Source organism: Paramisgurnus dabryanus, chromosome 4, assembly GCF_030506205.2.
Source record: "Paramisgurnus dabryanus chromosome 4, PD_genome_1.1, whole genome shotgun sequence".
Classification (NCBI taxonomy): Eukaryota; Metazoa; Chordata; class Actinopteri; order Cypriniformes; family Cobitidae; genus Paramisgurnus; species Paramisgurnus dabryanus.
The window spans coordinates 4,119,003-4,144,511 of record NC_133340.1 but is presented as its reverse complement, the minus strand read 5'-3'; the positions used below and the strand labels follow the sequence as shown (position 1 = coordinate 4,144,511).

Genomic DNA, 25,509 nt, shown 5'->3' with positions numbered 1-25,509 from the left:
ACAAAGCCCAAAAATGCTCAGGAGAATCCATGGAAAATCATTTATTACAGTTTTCCTCTGACCATAACTCAGAATTAAGTACTGAATATTTTTTTAAATGCACGATATCAACATATCATCCAACCTAAATGTCCAAAGCTTTATTAAATTGCACAGATCTGCCTAGGGCAACCAGCTTGGTCAACCACACAGTTCATCTTAAACCTGCAACTAGTCAACCTTCTTGATCCTACCAGATTAGTAAAGGCTCATTCTCCATGCGCTCACCACTGGAGTATCCAGGGATCAGTTCATGGACCTTTACTCTCCTCCATCTTCATCAGATAACTCCGTTCTGTCATCTATATTTTTTCTTCCTCACTGCCCCAGAAGAACGTGCCAAATATCTATTCAAGTCCATGCATAATGCCGTTGGGCGAGTTATGAAGCAATTAACCTCTGTTGTAATTAACCTTTTTCATGTCACTAACCTTCTCTACAGTCAACTTTGTGCAGCGTTTAATGGACTGACTGAGTCTAGTGACTTGCACTTTAGTGACCTCATCTTGGGCAGATAAAACAATGGTCTTTAATAGTAGCTCAGCAATCTCAAAGGCAGTGGTTCTCAAACGTTTCGGCATGCAAACCCCCCAACCCCCATTTAGGGTGCATCCTTTTGTGGACCCCCCCAAAGAATATTCACTTGGTTTAATTACACAGAATTTTTAATAAATAATGTATTATACTCTATACAATTTGATAAAACTGGGCCCCTGGCTCCATCTTATGCCTCACAGTTTGAGAACCGCTGCCCTAAGGGGTCAATGGCAGAAGGTGTCTAGCAATTATTTATGGGTCTCAAACTAATTTGTGCCAAAAAATTAAATGTGTTCATATCTATCCTATGGTCCTCCCCATAAAGTATTGTAAGCAACATAACATTAATTATATAAATAAGTAAATACATGAATATGATAACAGCCAGGCTCAGTTTTGTATAATACAGTATGCAACAGGGGGTCTCTGCTCCATATCTCTATCCACCAAGTGATCCATAGCCGAGAAACGGCAAAGACCCCTGACATACTGTAGTGTCTGTATACGGTCTGTTTAAGCATTCATACTATGTTGTTGTTTCTCTCCTTGAGATCCAACCTGATAACCGGTATTCTCGACATGTTCCAACATTTGCATGATATGTACTGTATAGAGCAGGGGTTCTCAAAGTTTACATTCAAAGGTCCAAATATGAATTCTTATCATTTTCATTGGTCCGGAAAAACTTTATGTAAATCATTTGTTTATATAACAAATCAACACAAATAGTTTGGGAAAAACATTAGTGTATTTTGCATTTAAAGTAAAAAAATTTTTTTAAACATAAACACAAGAATAATGCCAAAAGTAACCAGGTGAAAAATACAGAGCAACCTAATTACATAAAAAATGTGTGGTTGGTATGCAGAGACACTGACCAAAATTAGGGGTGCACCTATAAATTGGCTTATGATTCTTGCTATGCTTTTCAATGAATAACGGTGAAATGCCGCTACATCCAAAAGTCAGGGGGCGCTCTCGGGCAGAAACTTAACATGCGAAGAACCAGCGAAGAACCAGACACACGCAGCTCCAGGAAATTTCTTAAGGATATATTTATATTGCTGTTCTTCAAACCTTTTCAGGTATTTTCATGATAATAAAGAATATGTATAAAGATTATGTTTGACGAGTGTTGCTTTTTCAAATGCATGTTTTAAACGACTCAAACCAACAGTGATTTCAGATTGATAAGGACTTACTGATCAAAAGCCGTAGTACATGAAGTAGCTGTGCATAATATCTGGGTGTGATGGCTACAGCGTCACGCAGGAAATTTTTAAATAACTCGTTTTATTTTCGGACCAGGAATACTCTTACATCTAAAAAGAAACAAAACTAAACGAATGGTTTACAAGTTTAATATGCATTTTTAAAGTAGCAAATGCACACATTTATCAATCACATAGAAATTAATGCACTTGTTGTAATATGAAGTGGACGCGGGTCCGGATCAAGTTCCCGTCGGGTCCGGATCCGGACCGGAGTCCGGACTTTGAGAACCCCTGGTATAGAGGGTTTCATCTTCCTGATTCTATGTGTTTAACGGTCTGACTAGCTTCTAAACTGAACTCTTGAACAAATACCCCAACGAAAATAACAGATGTTTGGTTTCCTAAAGACGAGGGATCACCGCTATTTGATGGGAGGTTTGGCAGCCGATCTGTAGTTAAGATTGTATACATTATATAAGACGCATTTTACACAGTAACGTTAGCTAAGTGTAGTTTTTTATACGCATTAGCTATAATTTGAACTAAGGTAATCTACTTGTTTATTTTGCTTGTTATCAGAAATAAACTACTCTTAAAGGACTTTGTTGGTATTGATTTGCGGAGTATACCGGAAGTTACATTTGTTCCACAAAAGCCGCTTGTTTATATTGTTACTGCTGATACCGTCTATACATACACAACATGATACAGCAATGTGACTTCATACTGTCAGAAAAAAAAGATCCACCACTGAGGCATTACCCTTTCAAAAAGTACACCTTTGCACCTAAAGAGTTATATTAGTACCTGAGAGGTGTATACTGGCAACTAAAAGTCTTATACTGGCCTCTTAGGGGCCCTAAGCAGTATTTGTTTGGGGGCCCCCCTCTCACCAAATTTTTTTTAAATTAAAAAATAAAGAACAAAGTTGCACATTAAGTAAATCAAAACATTTGCATTAGGTACAAAAATCGGATCAAATGGATCATAACACTGTCTTTATTGTATAAATTAAATATAATTATTATTTTTTTGAGCTGCAGAAGTGATTTTCTCTTTGTCTTGGATTGTTTGATTAACATTAATGACACAGACTTAAGCAGGTTAATTGAGGTTACTGTCTCTTTAAGAGAAGCACGGACCTGGTTAATCTATAATCTATAAATAAACCTAAGACATAAACAGATGTTTGTATTGGAAAAAGAATACTGTGGAGATCATTTTGTTTGTATGTGTCCCGTCAAGAACAGAAAGATTTTATCTTCGCTTGCTTTCTGAAACGCGTCTCTCCATGTGTGCACTACTGAGTGCACTTAAACACGTGCACGCGCAAACACAGACAGTGGACGAATTACAAACATTGTTATTCTGTGCTCTATGCATCAAATGTATGTTAATTTAAGTTATTTAATTGTAAAAAGAAAAAACGATTGGGGGGCCCCTGGTGGCCACGGGGCCCCAAGCAGCCGCATAGTTCGCTTATGCCTCAGGAGCCCTGCTAAAGTGCATATTAGTACATTAAAGGATACCAAATGTATACATATCTGGTACATATTAGTACCTTTACAAAAGTACGGCCCAGTGAGGGACATTTGGGGAAATGGGGACATTTCTTGACCCTTTTTGTTGACAGTTTAATAATAAAGAATTGAACACTTATTTGCAGTATTTGTAGTAAAATTATTGGAAATAAATTACAACCAAGTGGTCAAAAATAAATATAAGGGAAATTGCTGTATATCCAAAAAAGTCAGTTATATTATGCAATTAAATTAACTCTTTCACCGCCAGCGTTTTTTAACTCTTTCCCCGCCATTGACGAGATATCTCATCAATTAAGAGAAAACGCTTCCCCGCCAATGACGAGATTTTCCGTCTTTCCGCAATACCGCTATTATTATTATTAGGTGGCGCCCTTCCGCAACTTATAAAAACCGGAAGAATTGCCCTATGGCAAGCTGCTGCATGTCCGTGTCTGTTTTAAAGATCGCTCTGGATGGGATCTCTATGAAAAGTCCGTCACAAAAATTGAATTATTTTTGCTTTTTGCTCAAAATATGGTGTTTTTGCAAAAACCTACCCATATTCAAAAGCTGATTGCAAAAGAACCACTAAAGGTAGGATGAAACGGTTTTTTTTTGTTTGAAAGCAGAGGGTCTGTTCTTTCATTTTGTATATTGTATATTTATTTATTTAAAGAAGAACATTTTCTGGAAGGCATTAAACTTTGGTGAAAATCATGAAAAACGCTGGCGGGCAACTTTTTTTTAAAAACGCTGGCGGTGAAAGAGTTAAAAAAAGTTGCCAGCCAGCGCCAGCGTTTTCATGATTTTTACCAAAGTTTAATGCCTTCCAGAAAATGTTCTTCTTTAAATATATTTTTCATCCTACCTTCAGTGGTTCTTTTGTAATCAGCTTTTGAATATGGGTAGGTTTCTGCAAAAACACCACATTTTGAGCAAAAAGCAGAGATAATTCAATTTTTGTGACGGACTTTTCATAGAGATCCCATTCAGAGCGATCTTTAAAACAGACACGGACATGCAGCCGCTTGCCATGGGGCAATACTTCCGGGTTTAAAACGTTTCGGAAAGTCTCCGCAAAGTCTCGTCATTGGCGGGGAAGCGTTTTCTCTTAATTGACGAGATATCTTGTCAATGGCGGTGAAAGAGTTAAAATGTATTTATATGAATTGCTATCCGCTTGTTAAGTCATGAAGTAAGGAATACAGTTTCCAGCTCCGAGCCTCCACATTTAAACAGCCATTTATGAGCACTATTTATTCATATCACACATTTAAGCGAACATTTAAAAAACTCGCGTGTAAACTGTCTCCGGCTCCCAGAATCAAAGACAGCAATAAATTAATAATTCATAAAAAAATCCACATCCATAAATCCATGTCTAGTCATCTCGGATTTTGTTATGGAGATAAAAATTAGGATTGTGCGTTTTTTTTTGTTTTTCATTATGATTCGATGGTATTATAGCCGTTAATTTCTGTTATTTTTCTATGACATCTGTGAGTGGTTGGACCAAGAAGAGGCGCATGACGTCAGACTTAAACCGGATAGTTTCAAAGCAGCTTTACAGGAAAAAGAAAACATGTAGAAAACATACAGTATAGAAGATAATACATTGCATTATTGGAAGTTTTATTGTCCTGAGACCATAAGACATCTAGGGCCAGATTTACTAAATGGGGCAAATTAGCGCAATTCCAAAAAAGCGCAAATGGGAGTGGTAATTTCTGCAGGTTATTTAAAAAGGCGCAAATTTAATAACACAGGCGCAACAGATGATTTACATAATGACCAACGCAATCTACTAAGAGCAGTGCAAATTAGTTCAGGGTCGCAAATAAGCAGAGCTGATGAGGTGTGGGTGATTTACTAACATGTGATGCACTTGAGTTCAGCACCATGGACATCACAGCTAATAATGCCATATCATCCAGCAAAAAAATAACAAGGCTTGGCAAACAATATTTTATACAGTACAATCTAAACTCTCAAAAGGATCTCATTTATTTGCAGAACAGTGTGCCATATCATATCAAATATCATACAAAAACTATAATGTCAAAAAATAAAAACTGCATTCTCACAATAATAGTGACGTCAAAAAGATCACACTGACCATTGGAAAGCCATTTGCTTTTTTCCATCTTGGTTGTGAAATTTATGATTCAAAAGAGCTGACCTGATTTAGACAGTGACAGTAAATCAGCCCGCGGTCAGGTGTGCGTGTTTGTGCCCTTGAGCCGAGATACAAACGCAGATTTTCATCACAGAGCGAGTATCACGTATGTGTGTCAACAAGTTTTGTGTCAGAGCCAGTAAAAACTCTGCTGCTCTCCTCGCTCCCTGCCTCCATCTGTGGGCTGTCGTCGCTATGACAACAATCGGCCTCACAAAAACGACTCACACCACACAAGAAATAAAATATCTGCTCTAAACAACACAGACTGAAAGAGAAATATAGAAACAGAGAGAGGGTAAGACTGAACAAATAGATGGCTCGTCGCCAGCGATTTGTGTGTTGCAAGTCTCTTTCAATGAGGTCCTTAGAGGGAGCGTTCCTAATTCCGGTTGTCCAAATACCAACTATAAACAAATGAGTAACTGTCCTCTAAGTAAATGACAAAAGACGGATGACGTGAACTCCACAGCTTCACTCTCATTGGCTTTCGTTCCGAAAGTCGCTCATCATTTGCACAAAGGTAAACTGTTTCCGACTTTGTCGAACAGCAGGACATGCCAACTTCCTGTCACCTACGGTTGCTGTCGCCGGAAATCGGCAAGCTCAAACTGAAATTAATGAGATCGCATTGCTCCACTGTTGATAGTCACTGGCAGTGTGCATTCAGCTTAAGTTGCTGTAACAATGTGTTTGTTTGTGCACACAATGAAATTTGCTCCAGGTGGATTAAAAGTCAACCAATAAGAGAAACCAAATCAATAAGAGAAATATTTACCAAATACAGTAATATATGGGGGTAATTAAAGTTTTGCACGTGCACGTTTGAATGTAGCCGCTTGGTGCGACGCGCTCTCCAGGCACAGCGGTGGCGCAGCTAGTTAAAAATACCTAAACTTTTCAGAATTCCGCATAGAAAGCATGTTGAAAAGAAAAAGAGGAAATGGCACGGTAACGTTTTCTGCGCAATTTTAGACTCGAAATGTAAACGGCCACTTACACACTCTCCCACAATTACAAATACAGAACACGCATTTTCCATTGACTTCTGTATATGCATATACCATGTCAGTCTTGTTATTTTTGTCAGTCAAAGTTTATTTATGTATTGGCTGGTCCTCATAATGTACAGTAGCTACCCTGATGCTTTACTGGGAAATCTGACACACCAAAAAGTGGCCAAATTTCACCAACACACACATCTTATAAAAAACATGGCTATGTGTACATTGTATTAGTTTATGAATATAAGACCATGAAAAAGAGCGCAGTTATGCTAATTGGAAAACCACGCCCACCGGGGGGGGGGGATAATCCAACCGTCTCCATTGACTTTGTATTGCGAGAGGCCGCCTCCTTGTCATTTCTGGCTTATAACAAAAAACAAATGCATAAAAGCTGCTATGTGACAAAAATGTACGCTAACAAGCCAAAAAACACAGAAATAAGTTTTTATAAGCTGTCGAGCTGTAAAACTCAGCCTTTAAGGAGAAAATAGTGGATCGCCGACTACGTTTCCCCCTAGTGGACGCAGTTCTACTAATAGAAGTACTATGAAAAGTTGCCGGTTTCCACTTTTGTGTCTTTAAACGCTCGTTTTTCGGGGTTGACAGCTTATAAAAACTTATTTCTGGGTTTTTTGGCTTGTTAGCTGTACATCTTGTCACGCAGCAGCTTTTATGCTTTATTCTGTTTTTTGTTATAAGCCAGAAATGACAAGGAGGCAGCCTCTCGCAATACAAAGTCAATGGAGACGGATGGATTGTCCCCCCCCCCCCCCCCCCGGTGGGCGTGGTTTTCAGGTTATGACGCGCTGCGCTATGTCTCTATTGCTTTATAGACATGTGGTACCAAATGTAGAAACATGGCGGCGACTTCCATGTAAAGAGACCTGTGGTGTATGTAGATAAAAAACAGTTAATTCTAAGTTAATAAAAACAGGTTACAGTTAATTACGTAAGGTCTTTATACAACACTGATAATATAGTTATATATATATTATATTGCATTTTTGTTAAGAGATCCTTCAAAAAGTCCCACATTGCACCTTTAAATAGTAGAAAATGTTCATATTTGACCCAATCATGGCTTAAAACAGAGTGTATGTTCACACCTGATCTGTTTAACCTACAACCACAAACTTGAACGGCATCAGCTCTCAGAAGTGTGCGTCATGGCTGCCTGTTTGGATTCCTGACACAAGTGCGAATGTACAACCTCAAACTGCCTTCAGAGAGAATGAAAGTGAGAACGTGTGCGAGAGAGAGAGACCGAGCAGCATATAAAATGCGTTACCATGGTGCCCACAACCATAGCAATCTCCAAGCAATCTGCTGTGTTGCCATGGGAACAGTAATCTCACCCGAGAGAGAGAGAGAGAGAGAGAGAGAGGAAGACGCGTGGTGTGAGGACGACTGCACTTACAGCTAGACACATGATGCAGTAGAGTCCCATTTATCCGTCTCCATAAATACAAACAGATCGATATTCAACATGACAGCCAACCAGATTTATCATATTCAACATTTTTCAATTCTAGCATTGATCTGATGTTGGAAAAGTCATCTTTAGATTTACAGTGCGGCCATTGAAAGCGCAACCATTCGAGCGTTCATGAATTACTGTCTCACATTTGAGATTTTCCTCTCATTTGTAATTTCTGGTCTGACATAACATCTAACATCTATAACGTATAACAACAGCCTGACACTTTGCTGTTTTGTAGGACTTGTCAATCTTTTGAAATCTTCAGAGGTCAACAGGGAACAGCTTGAACAGCTATTGGGAAATTATATATGATTATTGCATCATGTTTTTTGGCGAAAACAAAAAAATTGGAACAACAAAATGGCGGCATAAAAAAACAAAACATAGAATTGATGTTAAACTAAACAGGATTTAGTATAAACTGAGCAATCTGTGCATTCTTCATAGTAAAAATCACAATTAGTATGCAATGTAATAGCACATGTGCAAATCAATATATGCATAAAATCGAGTTTGTTAAAGTGTGTATAGGTTTTTAAACGTGTGTGTGTGCATATGTGTTTTAATGTTATGTTTTATAATTAAAGCAGATTATATGCTTCTGGGCATGAATGTCGTCGGGGGGGACGTTGAATCAAGCCCTGTGACGTGGGGAGTCACTAAATATGTCTTTAGACTTCGAGGACTGAGCAGCCATTGTAATTTGATCCGGGTCTTTTGGGTGAACTATAGATTAATTACCCTTTTTACCTCTATTACACAAGATGTCATGTAATGAACAAAGCCCTCCTCGGGGAAGTCTTTGTAACCACACCATCAATATACAAAACAAACCAACTCGTACACACCTCATGTCTCCTTAAAGGTACACCCACCCACCTATGGGAACTGAATTGCATATACTGTATGCTTACAGCAAAGTATTTTAATAAAGAGAGAGTGTTTATTTGTATTTTCTAATTGAGAAAGCAAAAATAAATGAAGGTGGAATCAAGGTGTGAAGCAGAACACAGAGAGAAAATACAAGCGAAAGCAAACATTTATTTTATCATTAAGTTATAAAAACATTTCTATTTAAATAGTCACAATAGTCTCTAGATCGTACGAGTTTCAACTCGGTAATCGAATTCAAAGTGGTCAGAAAAATGCAATCAAGTTAACACCGCAGGGTGCAACTTTTAATAGCAATTACACTTAAGTTTTCAATTTTAGCAGTTTAATGTTTTTATACAGTATAAAGAGCGCAAAAGAAGCAGCTACCGAACGATATCCTGACCTACTTCTGTGGATGGTATTGTCAGCTTTTTTAGCAGTGCCTAAAAGTATAATAAAACCATCCAAAACCACCTTATTAAACTTGCTGGGCATCAAGTTTGCTGGCCATTCAGTGAATCTGAGCTTAGCAGCCTGAGGGGTTACAATTAACTGAAGTGGAGAATAAAAGCCTCTTCACAGGCCATAAGCACTAAAGAAGAGTCAAAACATTACTAAAACAAACCAAGCGTTCGTTAAGAAAGTGCATAGAGGATGTGCACACAACCACATAGTGTAAAAATGTAACTAAATGTAACCAAACATCTGGCAACTTAAAGGAACAGTATGTAAGAAATGTATATCAATTAATCATTAAATGGCCCTGATATGTCACTAAACATTAAGAAATCATTATCATTCAAATACTTATATCCCTCACAACAGGGGTCCGGCCAGGATATTATCATTTCAAAAGTGGAGTTACAGCCCTCAACTGATGATTATGTTGTCATTTTGTGTATTGGCCACCAGTTGTGTGATTGCAGTACCAGTTTTAGCCACAAGTTTTGTGATGGCAATATCAGTATTGGCCACAATCCTACATACTGTTCCTTTAAGTATTTCTTTCAGTGTGTTTGTGTGCAGATCAACCGTTAGACTTTTGGTCCTTTATAAAAAAACAATGATCAGAAAACACAAAACGGGTGTAAAAAACATTGTGTTAGCAGAGCAAAGGTCATGGGTTTGAACCCAGGGAGCACATATACAAAAAATGTTTGCCTCGCTTTGAGTAAAAGTGTCTGCCAAATGCATAAAATGAGGTATAGTATTTTTATAACATCTGAAAATATTCATTAAATCATTAAATGTCTATAAAACATAATAATCTATTAATAAATATATATAAAAATATTTAGATGTGCCTTGATAAATATTAAGAATTAAGGAGTTCAAATGCAAAACCCCTGCCATGTTTTCTTGTAAATAAGCATTTTTATTAAAGGCGCTCTAAGCGAATAATGTGCGACGTCACTTCCTGTTGATGTTTGAACTGTTTTCAAACAGACAGAGCGTAGCTAACTCCTACCCCTCCCCCTCCCTTCCGTGCTTTCATGAACGCGCCCAACCCCCACCCCCAAATCCTTCTTGTCGTTTATTGGCTGGAACACTTTGTTATGGTTTCTGTTTGTAGGTTTGGCCATTTGTTGATATTGCCGTTTGTGAAGCCTGGGCTGTCTACAGAGATCGCGTTTTTTTACAGTTTGATCAGCGGACAGGCAGCAAGCAGATAGAGAAGGGGATGTTTCCGGTATGTAACAAAAAATGTTTTATGGTCTAAAACGCTTCAATTCGCTTAGAGCACCTTTAAGCTCTAAATGTTTAGGTCCAGTAATTTAACTTTAATGGCACTGAAAAGGTTATTGGTCAGTAACTGAAATGCCTTACTTTTTACAAACGTCACGTTAGTTATTTTTATTTATATTTAAAACAATTTAAAATAAAGTGCATGCAGGCTTTTTTGGCAAAAACCTAAACTTCTACAAAAATCTATTTCTTTGGACAATACGGTAAACAGTTGCTAAATCACTAAGGATGCAACTTAAAACACTGCAAATAATAAAAGTCAGAATGAAAAAATTAAAAAAACAACTGAACCACACAATAGGAGGCGCTGTGATCCTTGTGACTTCCACATTGAAGTTTGAATGTGATTCACAGCGTTGTTTATTCAGGCCCTGTCCCTGTCGGTCTCGTGGCCTTAGAGGCTGGACACACCAAAACTTTTAAACGCGGCTGAAAACGCCTTGAGGACGCCGAATGCCATCTGTTTTTCAGCTGAGTGTCAGCTTTCTTCAGCTGAGCGCTTTGGTAGCTGTGATACTTCAGCTGCGAGCCGGTTGGTTGCTGTGGTAATGTCCCGCCCCTCCTCCACTGTGATTGGGCGGCCGTGTGAGAACTGACATTGACGAGCGGAGCTAACCCCTTAAAGGCGTTCTAAGCGGATCGGTTTGTTGATTTTTGAAATGTGTTTTCAAACAAACTGAGCGTAGTTAACTCCTCCCCCTCCCTTCCGTGCTTTCATGAACGCGCCCAAACCCAACCCCCAAATCCTTCTTGGCGTTTATTGGCTGGAACACTTTGTTTTGTTTTGTGGTGCAGGTTTGGCCACTGTGTTTATATTGAAGTTTTTAGAGCCTGGGCTGTCTACAGAGATCGTGTTTTTTTACAGTTTGATCAGCGGACAGGCAGCAAGCAGATAGTGAAGAGATGTTTGCTGTATGTAGCAAAAAATGTTTTATGGTCTAAAACGCATGAATTCGCTTACAGAGCCTTTAAATGGTCATCTTTAAGCTCTGAAGTGTGCTCATCAGTGCCCCCTTTTGCACCTTCGATGCGTCTTCGGCGAAACCCGCACTGCTGCAGGCTCCACGCACTTTACCAACCCAGAAGTCCTTGCAAAGAGAAATCAGATGACGGATGGGAGGAGTTCACAATGATGGGCAACTTCTCTTCCGCTCGAGTCTGTCCCTAAATACGACTCCGGTGCACCCTCGTGGACTCGCGTCAAGGGTCCCTAAAGTCTGCAATACATGATGTCATCAAAGTATGGAAGCTGAGGAAGTCCACAAGTCTAGAGTGTGCCATTTGGGACAGGGCCTCAATGTATCTTTCGTGTATTTAGAGGATTTTGCTGAAAAAACGGATTCTGCCAATAAACCATTGGCCTAAACTTCTCTTTACAATTTTTTTAGTATCATAAAGTGGCTGCTCGTGACTGCTCATCGGAGGGGAGCAAATTCAAAATATGTGTTCGGAGTGTCATGTGTGTTGCTTGTGTTTTCAAAATATGTGTTAGTTGCAGCATGTGAACCATGTGCTTCACGTGTTTTGTCAAAATAAGTGCCTGCTGCACGCCCTAAATATTTATGATTATAGAGAGGCTCAAGTTCACAAAATACACGCAAGGCGCTCCCTTAACAGTAAACTCGCATGAGATTATGCGAGAATCTGGCAAACGCGAGCGTCTCTATATCACAAACCCTTTAGACGCGTCTGCAGCAGGCACTTATTTTGACAAGACACGTGATGCACATAGGATCACTCGACGCGCAGAACACATATTTTGAAATTACGAACCACACACATGACGGGCTACATATATGTGTTGACGAACTTCGCATCGTGCGCCCTTGAAAAAAGAAGTCACAGGCCGCCACTGGTATCACAACCACTTACGAGAATAACCTGCTTATGGTCCTCTCAAATGATTTGCCCAGGTTAAGCACAAGTAACTCCATTTGACCCCGCTCTCAACTTTCATAGGACATGTGTATCAAATTTAACCTTCTAATACCGTGCCGAAACCTTCAGCTGACCTCAGAAGAAACCCCTGAGGCTGTGTCGGACCCTTAACCATCGCAGAACATGACCCAGTCATCCGAAAAGCCCTCAATCATCACTGACAGATCCACCACGGAGCATGGTGGGTGTTCTAGAATGATAATAGTGAATCCTGGAATGCCATTTAAATCGTCTCCATCATTGTGGAAACGGATCATTAGAGTCCTCAAGAGGTCATGGAGCCTGATGGTTTTCATTTAGCCCACCTCATAACACTGTCATTCAAAGACACCTGCGTGTTTGTGTGTTGGGTGCAGAGCATCCCAGCTGTGTGCCGCAGGATGATTGAAAAACCTGCTCTCCCACAAGACTCCTACAAAAAAAACAATTTCCTCCGTTTTGTAGTTATGGCTACTTTTCTTTCTCCTGTTCTAGCTATTGCTTCGTTTCAAAATGTTTGCGAGACATTGGAACAATCTTATCTTCTCCAAAAATCCACCTCATAGACATCTACCTAATTAAACAAATACAACTATCTTGTTCTCTCAGACACTATGTCCGCTGGGTAACGGTTGTAAATGCACCATTCACAAACAGTGTAAAAGTGTTTTTAAGACTTAATTACTTGTTTTTCTCATTTAAACAAACAAAGCTTTTCATAACAACCCAGCTATATATCTTCATAACGTGATCTCCGGGCTACAAATGGTTCTGGAAACATTATAAATGTTTAATTGAACATGTAAACGCAACCTTGTTTTATTAATGATTGATGATGCATTTGTACAGAACTCAATTAAATGCATTAAGTGGCATCGACTAGCTGCTTTTCAGCCAAGCAAAAGAATTAACTGCTCCTTTGCATAAATGCTTAGAAAAGGGTTCCGAATTAAGCATTGTGCATTTAAACGAATGTTTTTTTTAGCTATAGCTGGGGAGGGAAATAAAGTGTGCATTAACATTGTAAAGAGCAACATTTTAAAAGAAGAGAGAGCAGTGTGCAGGATTTAATCTCAGAGTATGCACATGGTAATGTTTGTGTCTGAATTGAGTCTTTATTCTAAATGATCCACAAATAAATATAAAGAGTTTCAAAAAATATTTTTTTAATGCACGAATGCACAATAAGCTAACCGTAAATATATGTTAGACATACATTATACAAGAAGGAATATATAAATATATTTTAATTGAAGTTATCCACATTTGTGGATTTAAAACATTTCTAAAAGGTCAAGACATGCACAAAAATCCACAAAAAGTTGTACTCCGTCCCCTGTCTACCCCAGCCGATCAGACAACAAGCACACCGCGCTGACCAAACGTGTCAAATTCTCGATTTAACCAATCACATTTTGTTCACCAGTTGTATTCCATCGGACTTTTCTAAAATATCGGGGTATTTAAACTGGATATTTCCCAATTCGAAGGCTGCAGCCTCCAGACAGTGTTGTGCCTGAACGAGTTAATTGAACGAAAGTTCATGAACTCGTTCATATTTTGGGCGAACCTGAACTGAATGTACTGTATTACTGTCTGATGAACGTTACTGTGAACTCGTTCATTCTGGTGCTTGTGAACGGCACGTTCTCTCAATTTAGCGTCGTTCAATAGGGTGCCAGATTTTCTATAGAGTCTTCCAGGTGAAAACCCGGCTAAAACACACTGTAAACAGGCCTTAATGTGTAGCAAAAAACACACCCAATCTGGCAAAACCAGCGTTTCACAGCTGCATGTGTCATCAAAACAACACTGACTTTGGACGCTGCTGAAATCCCTGCTGCACCACTCACATAGTTTAACATTAAATAATATCATATATGCCCTAAATCGTTAATGATTACCATAGATATTTATCGTGCACGTGCGATGTGCAATACCTTCGAGTTGTCATACACGCGATGCCTCGCAACGCTTCTCACCCGAGGTGCGACCCCTTGGAGCACCTGGCTAGCCTTTCAAGTTATGTGCAAGCAAATACAGAAATTAAAAGACAGTCATTGCTAATCTAAACCCTAGTTGGATAAGGATTTAAAGTTGGATATGAAGATGAAATCTAACACATTGACCTTCAGTGTTAAAACTGATAAAATAATTGTTGTCTGTGGTTCTATATGGGCTATAATGCCAATTATAGAAAAAAAATATGGGGAAAAAGAACTATAAATTAGTAAATTTTTGGAACTGTGAACTAGTTAAATTTTTTTAAATATGAACTAAACTGAACTAGTTCATTTTAAAATTTGTGAACTGTGAACTGAACTAGTTCATGTAAAAAAGTGAACTTTCCCAACACTGCCTCCGGAGGTTGCATTTGTATACTGCATACATCTTATTTTAGAATATTAAAGCAACACTATGTAGTTTCCATGTAAAAATGACATACAGCTCCCCCATGTGGTTGAAAAGCGCAACAGTGCCTGGTATCAGACACTCTTCTGCAGGCAGGGAGAGGTGCGGGGCTGTGTGCTCTACCCTCCACCGCCACTTTCAGAGTGTGCTTGTAGCAGCTAGGAGGCTGCTCAGGTTGCAGCAACAGTACAATTTGTCCAGTTAAAAGTTGTTCTATCACTGAAATAATTTTAGAGACATTATTTAAAGGTAAAAAAACTACATAGTGTTGCTTTAACAATTTTAAAGTTGACTATTATTCAGTTGACTATTATTTAGTTAATCGTAAATTGTTGTAATATGTTATGACTTGTGAATGTAATGCTCAGTTAACCTAAATAAACCAGGCTTGATGACGTTTGCAGCCTGCATTTGCACATTTTTATTTTTAATCATGAACTTACAGGGTGAGCATATAAACTAGACTATGCATTTACTTTTTTGTAAAGAGAACAGATGAACAGAGACCATGCGTCACTTTACACGTTCAACAGCACATTAAGCAAATAAAATAATGGCATTTCAAATTACATTACGCTATAAGATGTCAGTGACCATTTTTGGAAGATTTTGGTTGTATTTTCTATAATGGAAAGTAATGAAGAAGTGTCGGCCCATCTGTTTTTAACAGTCTAAAGGTTTTTAAAAGATATATTTTTATCTTACCTTTCAACAGTCTAAAGAATCTTTTTCCAGTACAAAAAAAACTTTTATGCACAGAAAGGTTTTGTGGATGTTCTTTAAGGAAACCATATGGCCCAGCCTGACAACAAAGCTTTTAAAGGGATAGTTCACTCAAAAATTTAATTCTGACATAATTTACTCAGCTTTAAGTAGTTACAAACCTGTATAAGTTTCTTTTTCTGCCGAACACAAAGGAAGATATTTTGAGCACCGTTGACTTCAATAGTATTTTTTTCTACTGTTTCTGTTTCCTGCTTGATTACAAATATCTTCTTTTGTGTACAGCAGAACAAAGAAATTTAAACAGGCTTGTAACAACATGAGGTTGAGCAGAATTGTCATTTTTGGGTTAATGATCTATTTTAAAGGGTTCGTTGTCAGGCTGTATGCTTCCATAAAGAAACTTTAACATCCAAAAAACCTTTATGTTACATAGGGACCTTTATTTTTAAGAGTGCATAGCAGTTTCCTTAAGGAAAAACACGATAGAAAACTGTCAGAAGTTTTAAAATAGTTTAACATTCATTGCATTTGACAGGCGCTTTTCTTCTAAAAAGACTAATGGTGCATTCAATCTGCACAATTTACCAGATTACAAGTTCCCTGGTAATCAAACCCCCTAATCTTGGTAATGTTAGCAACACACTCGCTAACTGAGCTGCAGTAAGTTTCACGCTCCTCAGCTGTGCTTGCTTTGTGTCGCAAATAGGAATGGCTATGATTTTTTTGATGCCGCTTCTCAATTTCCTAAAAAACCATAACGCATCAACAGAAGAACAAGGGTGATGAATGAAGTGACAAAAAGAGCATAAATAAAGAAATAGAAAGAAAAAACACACAGTAAAAACTGTAAAAATACAGTTGCTTGGCTGCCTCTGTTGTTTATTTTGGCTTTCTAATCCTGCTCTGCCTCGAGCATTCAATTAACTCCTCACCAGCAGATCAAGTGACTGGCTAAAGGAGAGTGTGACCGAGCCTAAATGCTAATTAATACTTAAGAATCAATGCCCCTCAATACTGAATGTTAAATAACGGTACAAGAACGAACAGAGGTGTTCAGATGAAAAGCTAGCTTTTATATTCCTATGGGTATTTATGTTTCCAAGATAAAAAAAATAACAGCCGGGCCGGTACAGACACGTGGGCGAGGGCTGAACGTCAGAGGAGACATAATGGGGAATGGGACGTGAAAGGTTTTCAGTGGCAGACACATCAGCAAGGAACTACAGCAGACCCACATACAAATAATAAAGTACCTATCCAGTGTAAATTCATATTGAAAAGGCTGAAAAGCAGAACTACGGATGCATACCGATTAATCGCGATTAATCTATAGCAGAATAAACGTTTTTGTTTACATCATATTATGTGTGTGAACTGTATATAATAATTAATATATATATATTTTTATATATATTTTTATTATACACAGTTCACACACAAATATGAAACAAAAACTTTTATTCTGCTATAGATTAATCGCGATTAATCGTAATGCATCCCTAAAGCAGACACTGATGTACTTGTATTTTTAATGGCATGCAGGTGTCAAAACCACATATCAACACCTATTTTGGTGAGAATTTATAACTCTCCTCTTCTTATGTTCTGTTCACATTAGCATTAACTGTTCCCCCCATTAACATATTAACTCATCAATTAAGAGAAAACTCTTCCCTGCCAATGACGAGTTTTTCCGGCAATCTGTATTTCCGCTATTATCTTATTAAAATGATAAAACTCGGAAGTATTCCATTTGGGCAAACAGTTCAAACTCCGTGAAAGTTTTGATGATCGCTCTGAATCTGTGCCCGGTTGCATGCCAGTCCTTAAGCGAAGAAATCCCTTAGACATAAGGTTAAGGGTAACCTTAATAAAAAATTGGGTTGCAAGAAAATACCTTAAGTGTTCACTTCATGAACCATAAGGCAGTCAATAAGTATTTACTCTTAAATGCTAAAGTATTATTTTAAGTTCTGCTATGCATTGCTACGAAGTAATTAGTACCCATTTTCCCTTTAAAACTTAAGGGACTATAACAGGTCCCTTAACGTCACACACGATGGATGATTTTATGGTTATTTAAGCAGAGGAAGTACCAATGCACATTTCTAACAATCTAAATAATCCCCTGAATTACTTTGAGGTTTTATACATGCGGTACTTTACAGTCTGTTTATTTGCAACGTTTCATTGTACACAAATTTTGAGATAACTATAGCAAACGCTTCTCTATTGCCGTGTTTTTTAAGAGACTACGGTAAAATACTTAGTATAAACACTTAGGTAAAGGTGACAGTTAACTCTTTCACCGCCAGCGTTTAAAAAAAAAGTTGCCAGCCAGCGCCAGCGTTTTTCATGATTTTCACCAAAGTTTAATGCCTTCCAGAAAATGTTCTTCTTTAAATATATAAACGTACAATATACCAAATGAAAGAACAGACCCTCTGCTTTCAAACAAAAAAAAAAAAACGTTTCATCCTACCTTCAGTGGTTCTTTTGCAATCAGCTTTTGAATATGGGTAGGTTTTTGCAAAAACACCATATTTTGAGCAAAAAGCAGAGATAATTCCATTTTTGTGACGGACTTTTCATAGAGATCCCATTCAGAGCGATCTTTAAAACAGACACGGACATGCAGCAGCTTGCCATAGGGCAATACTTCCGGGTTTAAAAAGTGCGCCACCTTGTGGATAATAGCGGTATTGCGGAAAGACGGAAAATCTCGTCATTGGCGGAGAAGCGTTTTCTCTTAATTGACGAGATATCTCGTCAATGGCGGGGAAAGAGTTAAGACCTTTGTTGCAACGCTCTTAAAAAAACACACCAGCCACGTTAGAGGCGTCAAATTCACGTCTACCGCATCTAGTTTGCCGCTTGAACATTTTGAGTTTACTAGATTCATTCACACGTGAAAGCTGCACGTGAAATTCTAGTCATCGAGACATTCACGTGGAAATTTGCGTCATGGGAGGGGCTTCTGCGACTCCGCTCGCTTCCTGTAATCACCTCAATACTTGAGCAAGCTCCTGATTGGATAACGCGGCGCGTTTTCCACCAAAGTTCAAATTTTTCAACTCGCGTTTCCCGCGGCAACACTCAATTCACAGCATTCGCGCAAACTAGATGACATTTTTAAGATATACTGCACCACGCTAAATGCCTCATTCACGCAGCGAGACTTCCAGATGCGCGTCAACGTGTATTCACATTGACTTAACATTGAAATCATTTGCGCTTGTTGACGCCTCTACCGCGGCTGGTGTGAAGAACGCAGCATTACAGTACTTCAGGGGATTTTTTCCCTCAGGGAAACCCTCACTTAAGGAGTTTCATGCAACCGGGCACTGATCTCTATCAAAAGTAATTCACAAAAATGCAATTATCTAAGCTTTTTGTTAAAAATGTGGTATTTTTGAAGAAACCTACCCATATTTCTTTTGTTGTTTGAAAGCAGAGGGTCTGTTCTTTCATTTGATATGTTTATATATTTAAAGAAGACCATTTTTTGGAAGGCAAAAAACTTTTGGTAAAATCTTCAAAAATGCTCGGGCTGGCTTGCAACTTTTTAAAAAACACTGGCTGGGTTTAATAGAATCGGTTTTGATTGCAATCTTTTTACATCATGTATTGTGACGTAAACAAAATGGTGGCCGAGTAAAAAGAGCTTTTCAAAGTTTATTAAAACTATGTAATTTGTACTGTTTTTAATTTCACATTCATGTAGCCAATCCTAGTGTTTATCTATGACACCACACATGTGTTTATAGTCGGGGTACCCTTTAAGCAAGGCGGTCAGCTTGGTTACAGCTTTCTAATGGCTTAAAGCTGCTATTTCTAATGGGTATAGTCAATAACTTAGATGGTTTGGACTAAATTGTTTCGTTTACACATCAAATAACATCAGAAGAGGACAAATAAGAAAACGTCACCTGTTTTCATAAAATATAGCACATATATCAATATAGCATAGAGGGCTTTTGCCAATAAGCCATCTGGCTCTTTTCCTAGCTTTACTGCCTCTACAACAGCCATGTTGTGTCTGCTTGTTTGAGCACTTGTCTGGGGTTGTTAACCCCTTCAAACACTCCATTAGTTTGACAACCTTTCTGAGCAGCTGTTGTAAACGTGTGCCCATGCATGTGCGTTATTGTAGCTTCCAGATGCTTGAAACCCCGGCACCCGGCTAAGCCTGACTCACCTCAGCACCTCGTTGGGGTTTCCCGACTTGCTGCCTTTCTTGTCAGGTGTACCGTGGCATCCAGACTTAAGCAGCGTGTGAGGACCCCGATCAAGCATCATTGTAGAGGTTGCCATGGCAATTATGGCTACAGCGTCACGCACTCGAGCCTCCAAACCGTAGTCCCACTCATCGTAGGACACAGAGATCAAACCTAAGGGGACGAAAGGGGAAATTTGATAAAAGAAATGATGTAATATGTTCTAACTTTTAACTCATTTTAATCCATTCGTACCTGTTGGAAAGACGCTGGGTATATTATCTGCATCCCCTGTCACCAGCGAAGGTACGATCCAGGTGTAACCGTAACCCGTGAGACCCACAGAATGTGCCACTTCAAAAATTGTTGTGGCTTCTTCTTTAGTGCAGTACAGGAGTATAACAGGACTTTGAAGCTTTTTCATCTGGTTCTGGATCTTTGAGTCGCCATCATCCACCGACATGTCCAGCAGCAACACCTCTTCCAGCTCCCAGCCGACAAAACTGTTCTCGACGGTACTCCGGATCTGGATGACGACAAACCAAAGAAAGAAAACAAACCGTCATGTCCTGCAACACACATCCTGCCGCCTCCAGCCCTCCTGAAACTGTTCTTTTCTATTATCTTGATAAAAAGAGAAAGGAAGTTGAAAGAAAGGGAGAGTGACATTTGAAAATAAAAGAAACAGTGTGTGTGAGAAAGAGAGAGAGATGGAGAAAGGTAATTATTTATTTAGGAGGTGCAGACACACTATGCTTCGAGCATGCAAAATTACACTGCAATGAGTTCGGGAAAAAAATATGATGTCATACTGATAAAAATGTACTACAAATAGGCCTAAAAATCTACATTTTAAAACACAATATTTACCCCCTTTTTGGTCAACACTGCAAGCAGTTTCAAAGTCTAAATTATTCGTGATGATCCAAGAGGACAATCTGTGACGTTTATGTAAACCTATAATAGTCAAACATCACTAAGCTGTCCCCAAACATAACAAAAATAAACATAGTAAAGCACGTCCTCCAGAAACCCACCCACCAAACATTTCTGAATCTGTGAGGTTTTTATAGAAACAAACCTAACCTACATTTCAAAAATATAACTCCACAAAACCAATCTTTATGCCGCTCTGAATCTGTAGAGAACAGAGAAATTAAACTATATTTCCTTATAACACAATGTTGCAACACCATGAAGTCCATGGAGATGCTTTCCATTTTATAGTATCTTATTGAAGGTACGACAAAAATATCCAAGATTGTGGATGCATGTTGTATACTTCTGTATGTCTGAATATTTTAAGCCATTTTGACAGCCTTGTGAATTGCACTGCCAGTATTTTTACACACAAATGTAGCATCCGGTACCACAGGGAAAAACCTTTATCAATGTCACAAATCCAACATCTGGAATTGCCTGAACCAATATTTTTCTCCCAACAGGCAACAGCACAAAAAACACAGGCCTCGGTAGGACCTTAAGAACCTGGCTGGTGTACACAAGAACATCAGGAACCACTTCAATATGTAAAACCTCCTCTGAATTACACTTGACACACCTGCATCGCCCGGAGCTCAGTCCTGAAAGTCAAACAACACAATCTTGACAGCGATTTCAGCATTATTCAGATGGGAGGAGATCAAAACCTTATCCACACCAATATGTACTTTAACAGATTTCAGAAAATTGCATTATATCTACGACGTCTGTGGTTGGCAGTGTTGGGTAAGTTACTCAAAAAAAGTCATTAATAACTAGTTACTAATTACATTTTGCAATCAAAGCATGACATTAACACTCGCTAGGGCTATCAAACGATTAATCGTGATTAATCGTTTACAAAATAAAAGTTTTTGTGTATATGTGTGTGCACTGTGTGTAATTATTATTCATATATAAATACACACATTCATGTATATATTTAAGAAACAATTACATGTAAATATATATTTATTTATATTTTATATTATATATATTTTTAAAAATTCTAAATAAATAAAAATTTTCTAATGTATACATGAATGTGTGTGTATTTATATATACATATTACACACAGTACACACACATATACACATATTATGCAAATGCAATTTTTAATTTGTATGCGATTATTCGCGATTATTCACGGTTATTCGCGATTAATCATTTGACAGCTCTAACACCCGCCAACCAGTAGATTTCCACTGTGATGGGTAAGACAGCCAGTCCCACTAACCACTTTGGCAGGTTGAATATTTTTTTTAAGTTTTCTTAAAAGTTATGCGAAATGATAAACAATGCGTAATGTGACACTGGGAAACTACAACTCCCATGAGCACTCCCTGCACCAAGCGTAACGTACAGTGGGGATTATTTACAATAGAGAGCTCGAGCACTGATGGATTTGCGAATGCACGGGATGCGGTCATAGACGCACACTTTGGGAAAGATAAAACAATTGCATGTAAGTGTGACTGAAGAGATTTAAAATGTGTGCACACTCTCTGGACAGAAGCGGACAGAAATTCGTAGCGCATACCTGAATGCACACGTCCCGGTTTTGTCCGAAGTCAAGGGAAACCCGTGAGCTCAGCTGAGAGGATCGCACATCATATTAATTTAGGCTACTTTGGGCAACAATAACGCCCTCTATTGACATTTGTCCCTAAAAGAGCGCTTTGAATTCTTAAATCACTTTTAATAGAAACCATGATCAAGCTTATAAAATACAATCTGCATAAACAAGTTGACAGTAAAATTCACGCACGTGTCTTAACAGTATTTACTGCTGTTGTTAATAAATATTTAAAGTGTTTGTCCAGGATTTTGTATTTATCTTTTCATTAAATCTTCTACACCCCTGCATCACTTTTAATATATTCATTAGAAGTTAATTTATTTATGCCTTAATACTGTAGCATGTTTTTCATGCACCTAAATATATGATATAATACTGATATACCTGGCATTTACCAGATAATACATGTAGTCTTAATTTGGGTGGTCAATCTGCATTTGAAAGTCAATCTGCATCTAATCTATAGCTAAATCAAGTAAAATTTCTCAAATTAAAATCATTTTATGTCAAAGTCAAGTAAGTCAACGTATTTTACCAACAACAAAATTGTGGCTATTAAAAATTCAGAGTGGTGAGCAAAACAGTTAATTTCAAGGCCTGCTTGTAATATAATCATGTAATTAAATTACTGTATGACTCTCTCCAAAAAGTACAGTATTTAATTAGGGGTGCACGGGGCAAAAACTAACACGGGGTTAGTTGTAACACAGACTTTTTACATTGTTGCACATTGTTTAGTTTTTCTGGTACTTTTTTCACATTGCCTAAAGACGATCTCCCGCAAATTATTGGAAATGTATCATGTTTTTCCAGAGAGTTATTGATGAACGAGTGTTTTGGTGGCATGTAAGTAAAATTTTTTCATCATATGTTTTTTTCGATTTCTAAGTTGGGTGTGTAAGATACCAAATCCAATGCTATGTCATCTGAATCAGTGCCTTGTTGACTAAAACATAGCATTGTATTGAAATACTGTATATCTGCAACTCTTAGCAACTTTATTGGTGGGCTTGAAAATATTTTGACCCAGTGAGGTTAATTTTAACACTGTGTTACAACTAACCAATCAGCACTTAGGATATGAAAACCGCTTAGGTTATTGTAATTCTTGCCGTTGTTTTAAATAGGCTACACACAAATGATTGCTGGCTGCCAACAAAATAAATGTGCCTGTTTTATAAAAAATCGTGTGTCAAATTTATTTTTGTTCATATTTGTAATATTGATTGAATAAGGTCACGTCGAAGATTGAAATCATAATGAAATAAATGGCTAAAATCAGACTTTGATGCTCATTATTAACTGTTGTATGATTATTACAGACTGGGTCACATATAAAAAAAAAATGTGTCATAATTGTGCTGCTTTTTCTCACATATTTTGACATTTGTACCCATTTATAATTTAACTTTTGTTAGAAAAGGGCTGGATGAATGAATACAGTGTGGATACCTGTCTATTATAATCAGATATAAAACCAATATCCACTTCAAGTATATAGACAAAATAGTTTTGAAATATTTCCCTGCAAACTTAATTTTTAGCAAGTGTTACAACTAACCCCCTGTCTGTTACAATTAACCCCACCTATGGGGTAAGTTGTAACGCTTGCACTTCTGTCACGTTTGGTGTAATTGTCCAAGAATTGTAAGTACTAGAAACAAACTTCAAATGTTCATTTGTAGCAGAGATGTGCGTGTTGCTTGTGTAAAAATATAATGAATCAAACTCAAATATTTTTTTAATGATTAAGCCAAAACCAAAAAGCGTTAGGTTGTGCCCCACTCTCTCCTACTTATTACTACTTACTTTCTAAATCCTATTAAGTAAATGATACAAAGATAGATATGAAACAGCTCTAATATACTGTATCATATACATAAATCATATACATACACTTTTTAAAGTCCATTTCTCACTATTAACTAACTATACTTCTGCCTCAATATACTCATAATTACTGCTTATTAAAGCAACACTATGTAGTTTTTTAACCTTTAAATAATGTCTCTAAAATGATTTCAGTGATAGAACAACTTTTAACTGGACAAATTGTTCTGTTGCTGCAACCTGAGCAGCCTCCTAGCTGCTACAAGCACACTCTTAAAGTGGCGGTGGAGGGTAGGAAACACAGCCCCGCCCCTCCCCCTGCCTGCAGAAGAGTGTCTGATACCAGGCACTGTTGCGCTTTTCAACCACATGGGGGAGCTGTAAGTCATTTTTACATGGAAACGACATAGTGTTGCTTTAATACTTAGTCAGGTAGTTGTTAAGTTTAAGTATTAGTATGAATTGGGTAGGATTAAGGATGTAGAATAAGGTTTTGCAGAATCAGACATTAATATGTGCTTTTTAAGTAATGATAAACAGCCAATATTTCAGTAATATTAATGCTAATAATCAACCAGTTAATAGTGGAACTACACTAGAGTGTAACAAATATTTATATTAACTCACCAAAGTGAGAAGGATACATAAACATGCATTTTAACTTTAAATTTTGATGTACAATCAACTATTGTATTATATTTAATTGTTCTACAGTCCATACACAGTATTTAGTCCAACTTAACTACATCAAAAGTAACGATAATTACTTAGTAACTAGTTACACCCAACACATTGGTGATTGAAGACGGATACTTGTTAGAATATTATAAAATGTTTACTTGTTAAAGGCTAGAAGCTGACACGTCTTGCAGTGTGACATGCTATAATCCATCAATTTTAGACAGCATTATACTAATCCTTTTGTAATTATAATGCAAACAGCTTTAATAAGCTTATTTTAACTTATGACTTTCCCTTAGGCTATGCATTCATAACCTAAAATTTCTTTTTTGATTGTCATCTACCAATAACTTTTAGACTTTAAGCTTGCGAAAAAATGAAAAGGGTACACGCTATCGTCGAATATATCACACCAAAACCACAAATCGTGAGAAATGATGAATAGGAAGATCAAATCAAAACGGATAGAGATTGAGTTGGATAGGACAATGCGCCCTGAAGATAGGGGAGAGGACAGGCCTATTGGTTTCGACAGCGTACAGAAGATAGACGAGAGGAAATGAACATCACT

General features: G+C 37.8%; 1 protein-coding gene across 5 annotated transcripts in view; it reads right to left on the bottom strand.

The window, feature by feature from the left end:
- The window catches only part of LOC135746613 (glutamate receptor ionotropic, NMDA 2B-like), a 123,638-nt gene that overhangs the window by 26,724 nt on the left and 71,405 nt on the right, over positions 1–25,509 (bottom strand). For all 5 annotated transcript variants that reach the window (XM_073814219.1, XM_073814221.1, XM_073814222.1 and 2 more), the window contains exons 5-6: positions 20,123–20,393; positions 19,849–20,041 (exon numbers count right to left, since the gene is read on the bottom strand). In XM_073814219.1, the coding sequence (XP_073670320.1) occupies positions 19,849–20,041; positions 20,123–20,393 (464 nt within the window). The remainder of the gene's footprint in view (positions 1–19,848; positions 20,042–20,122; positions 20,394–25,509) is intronic.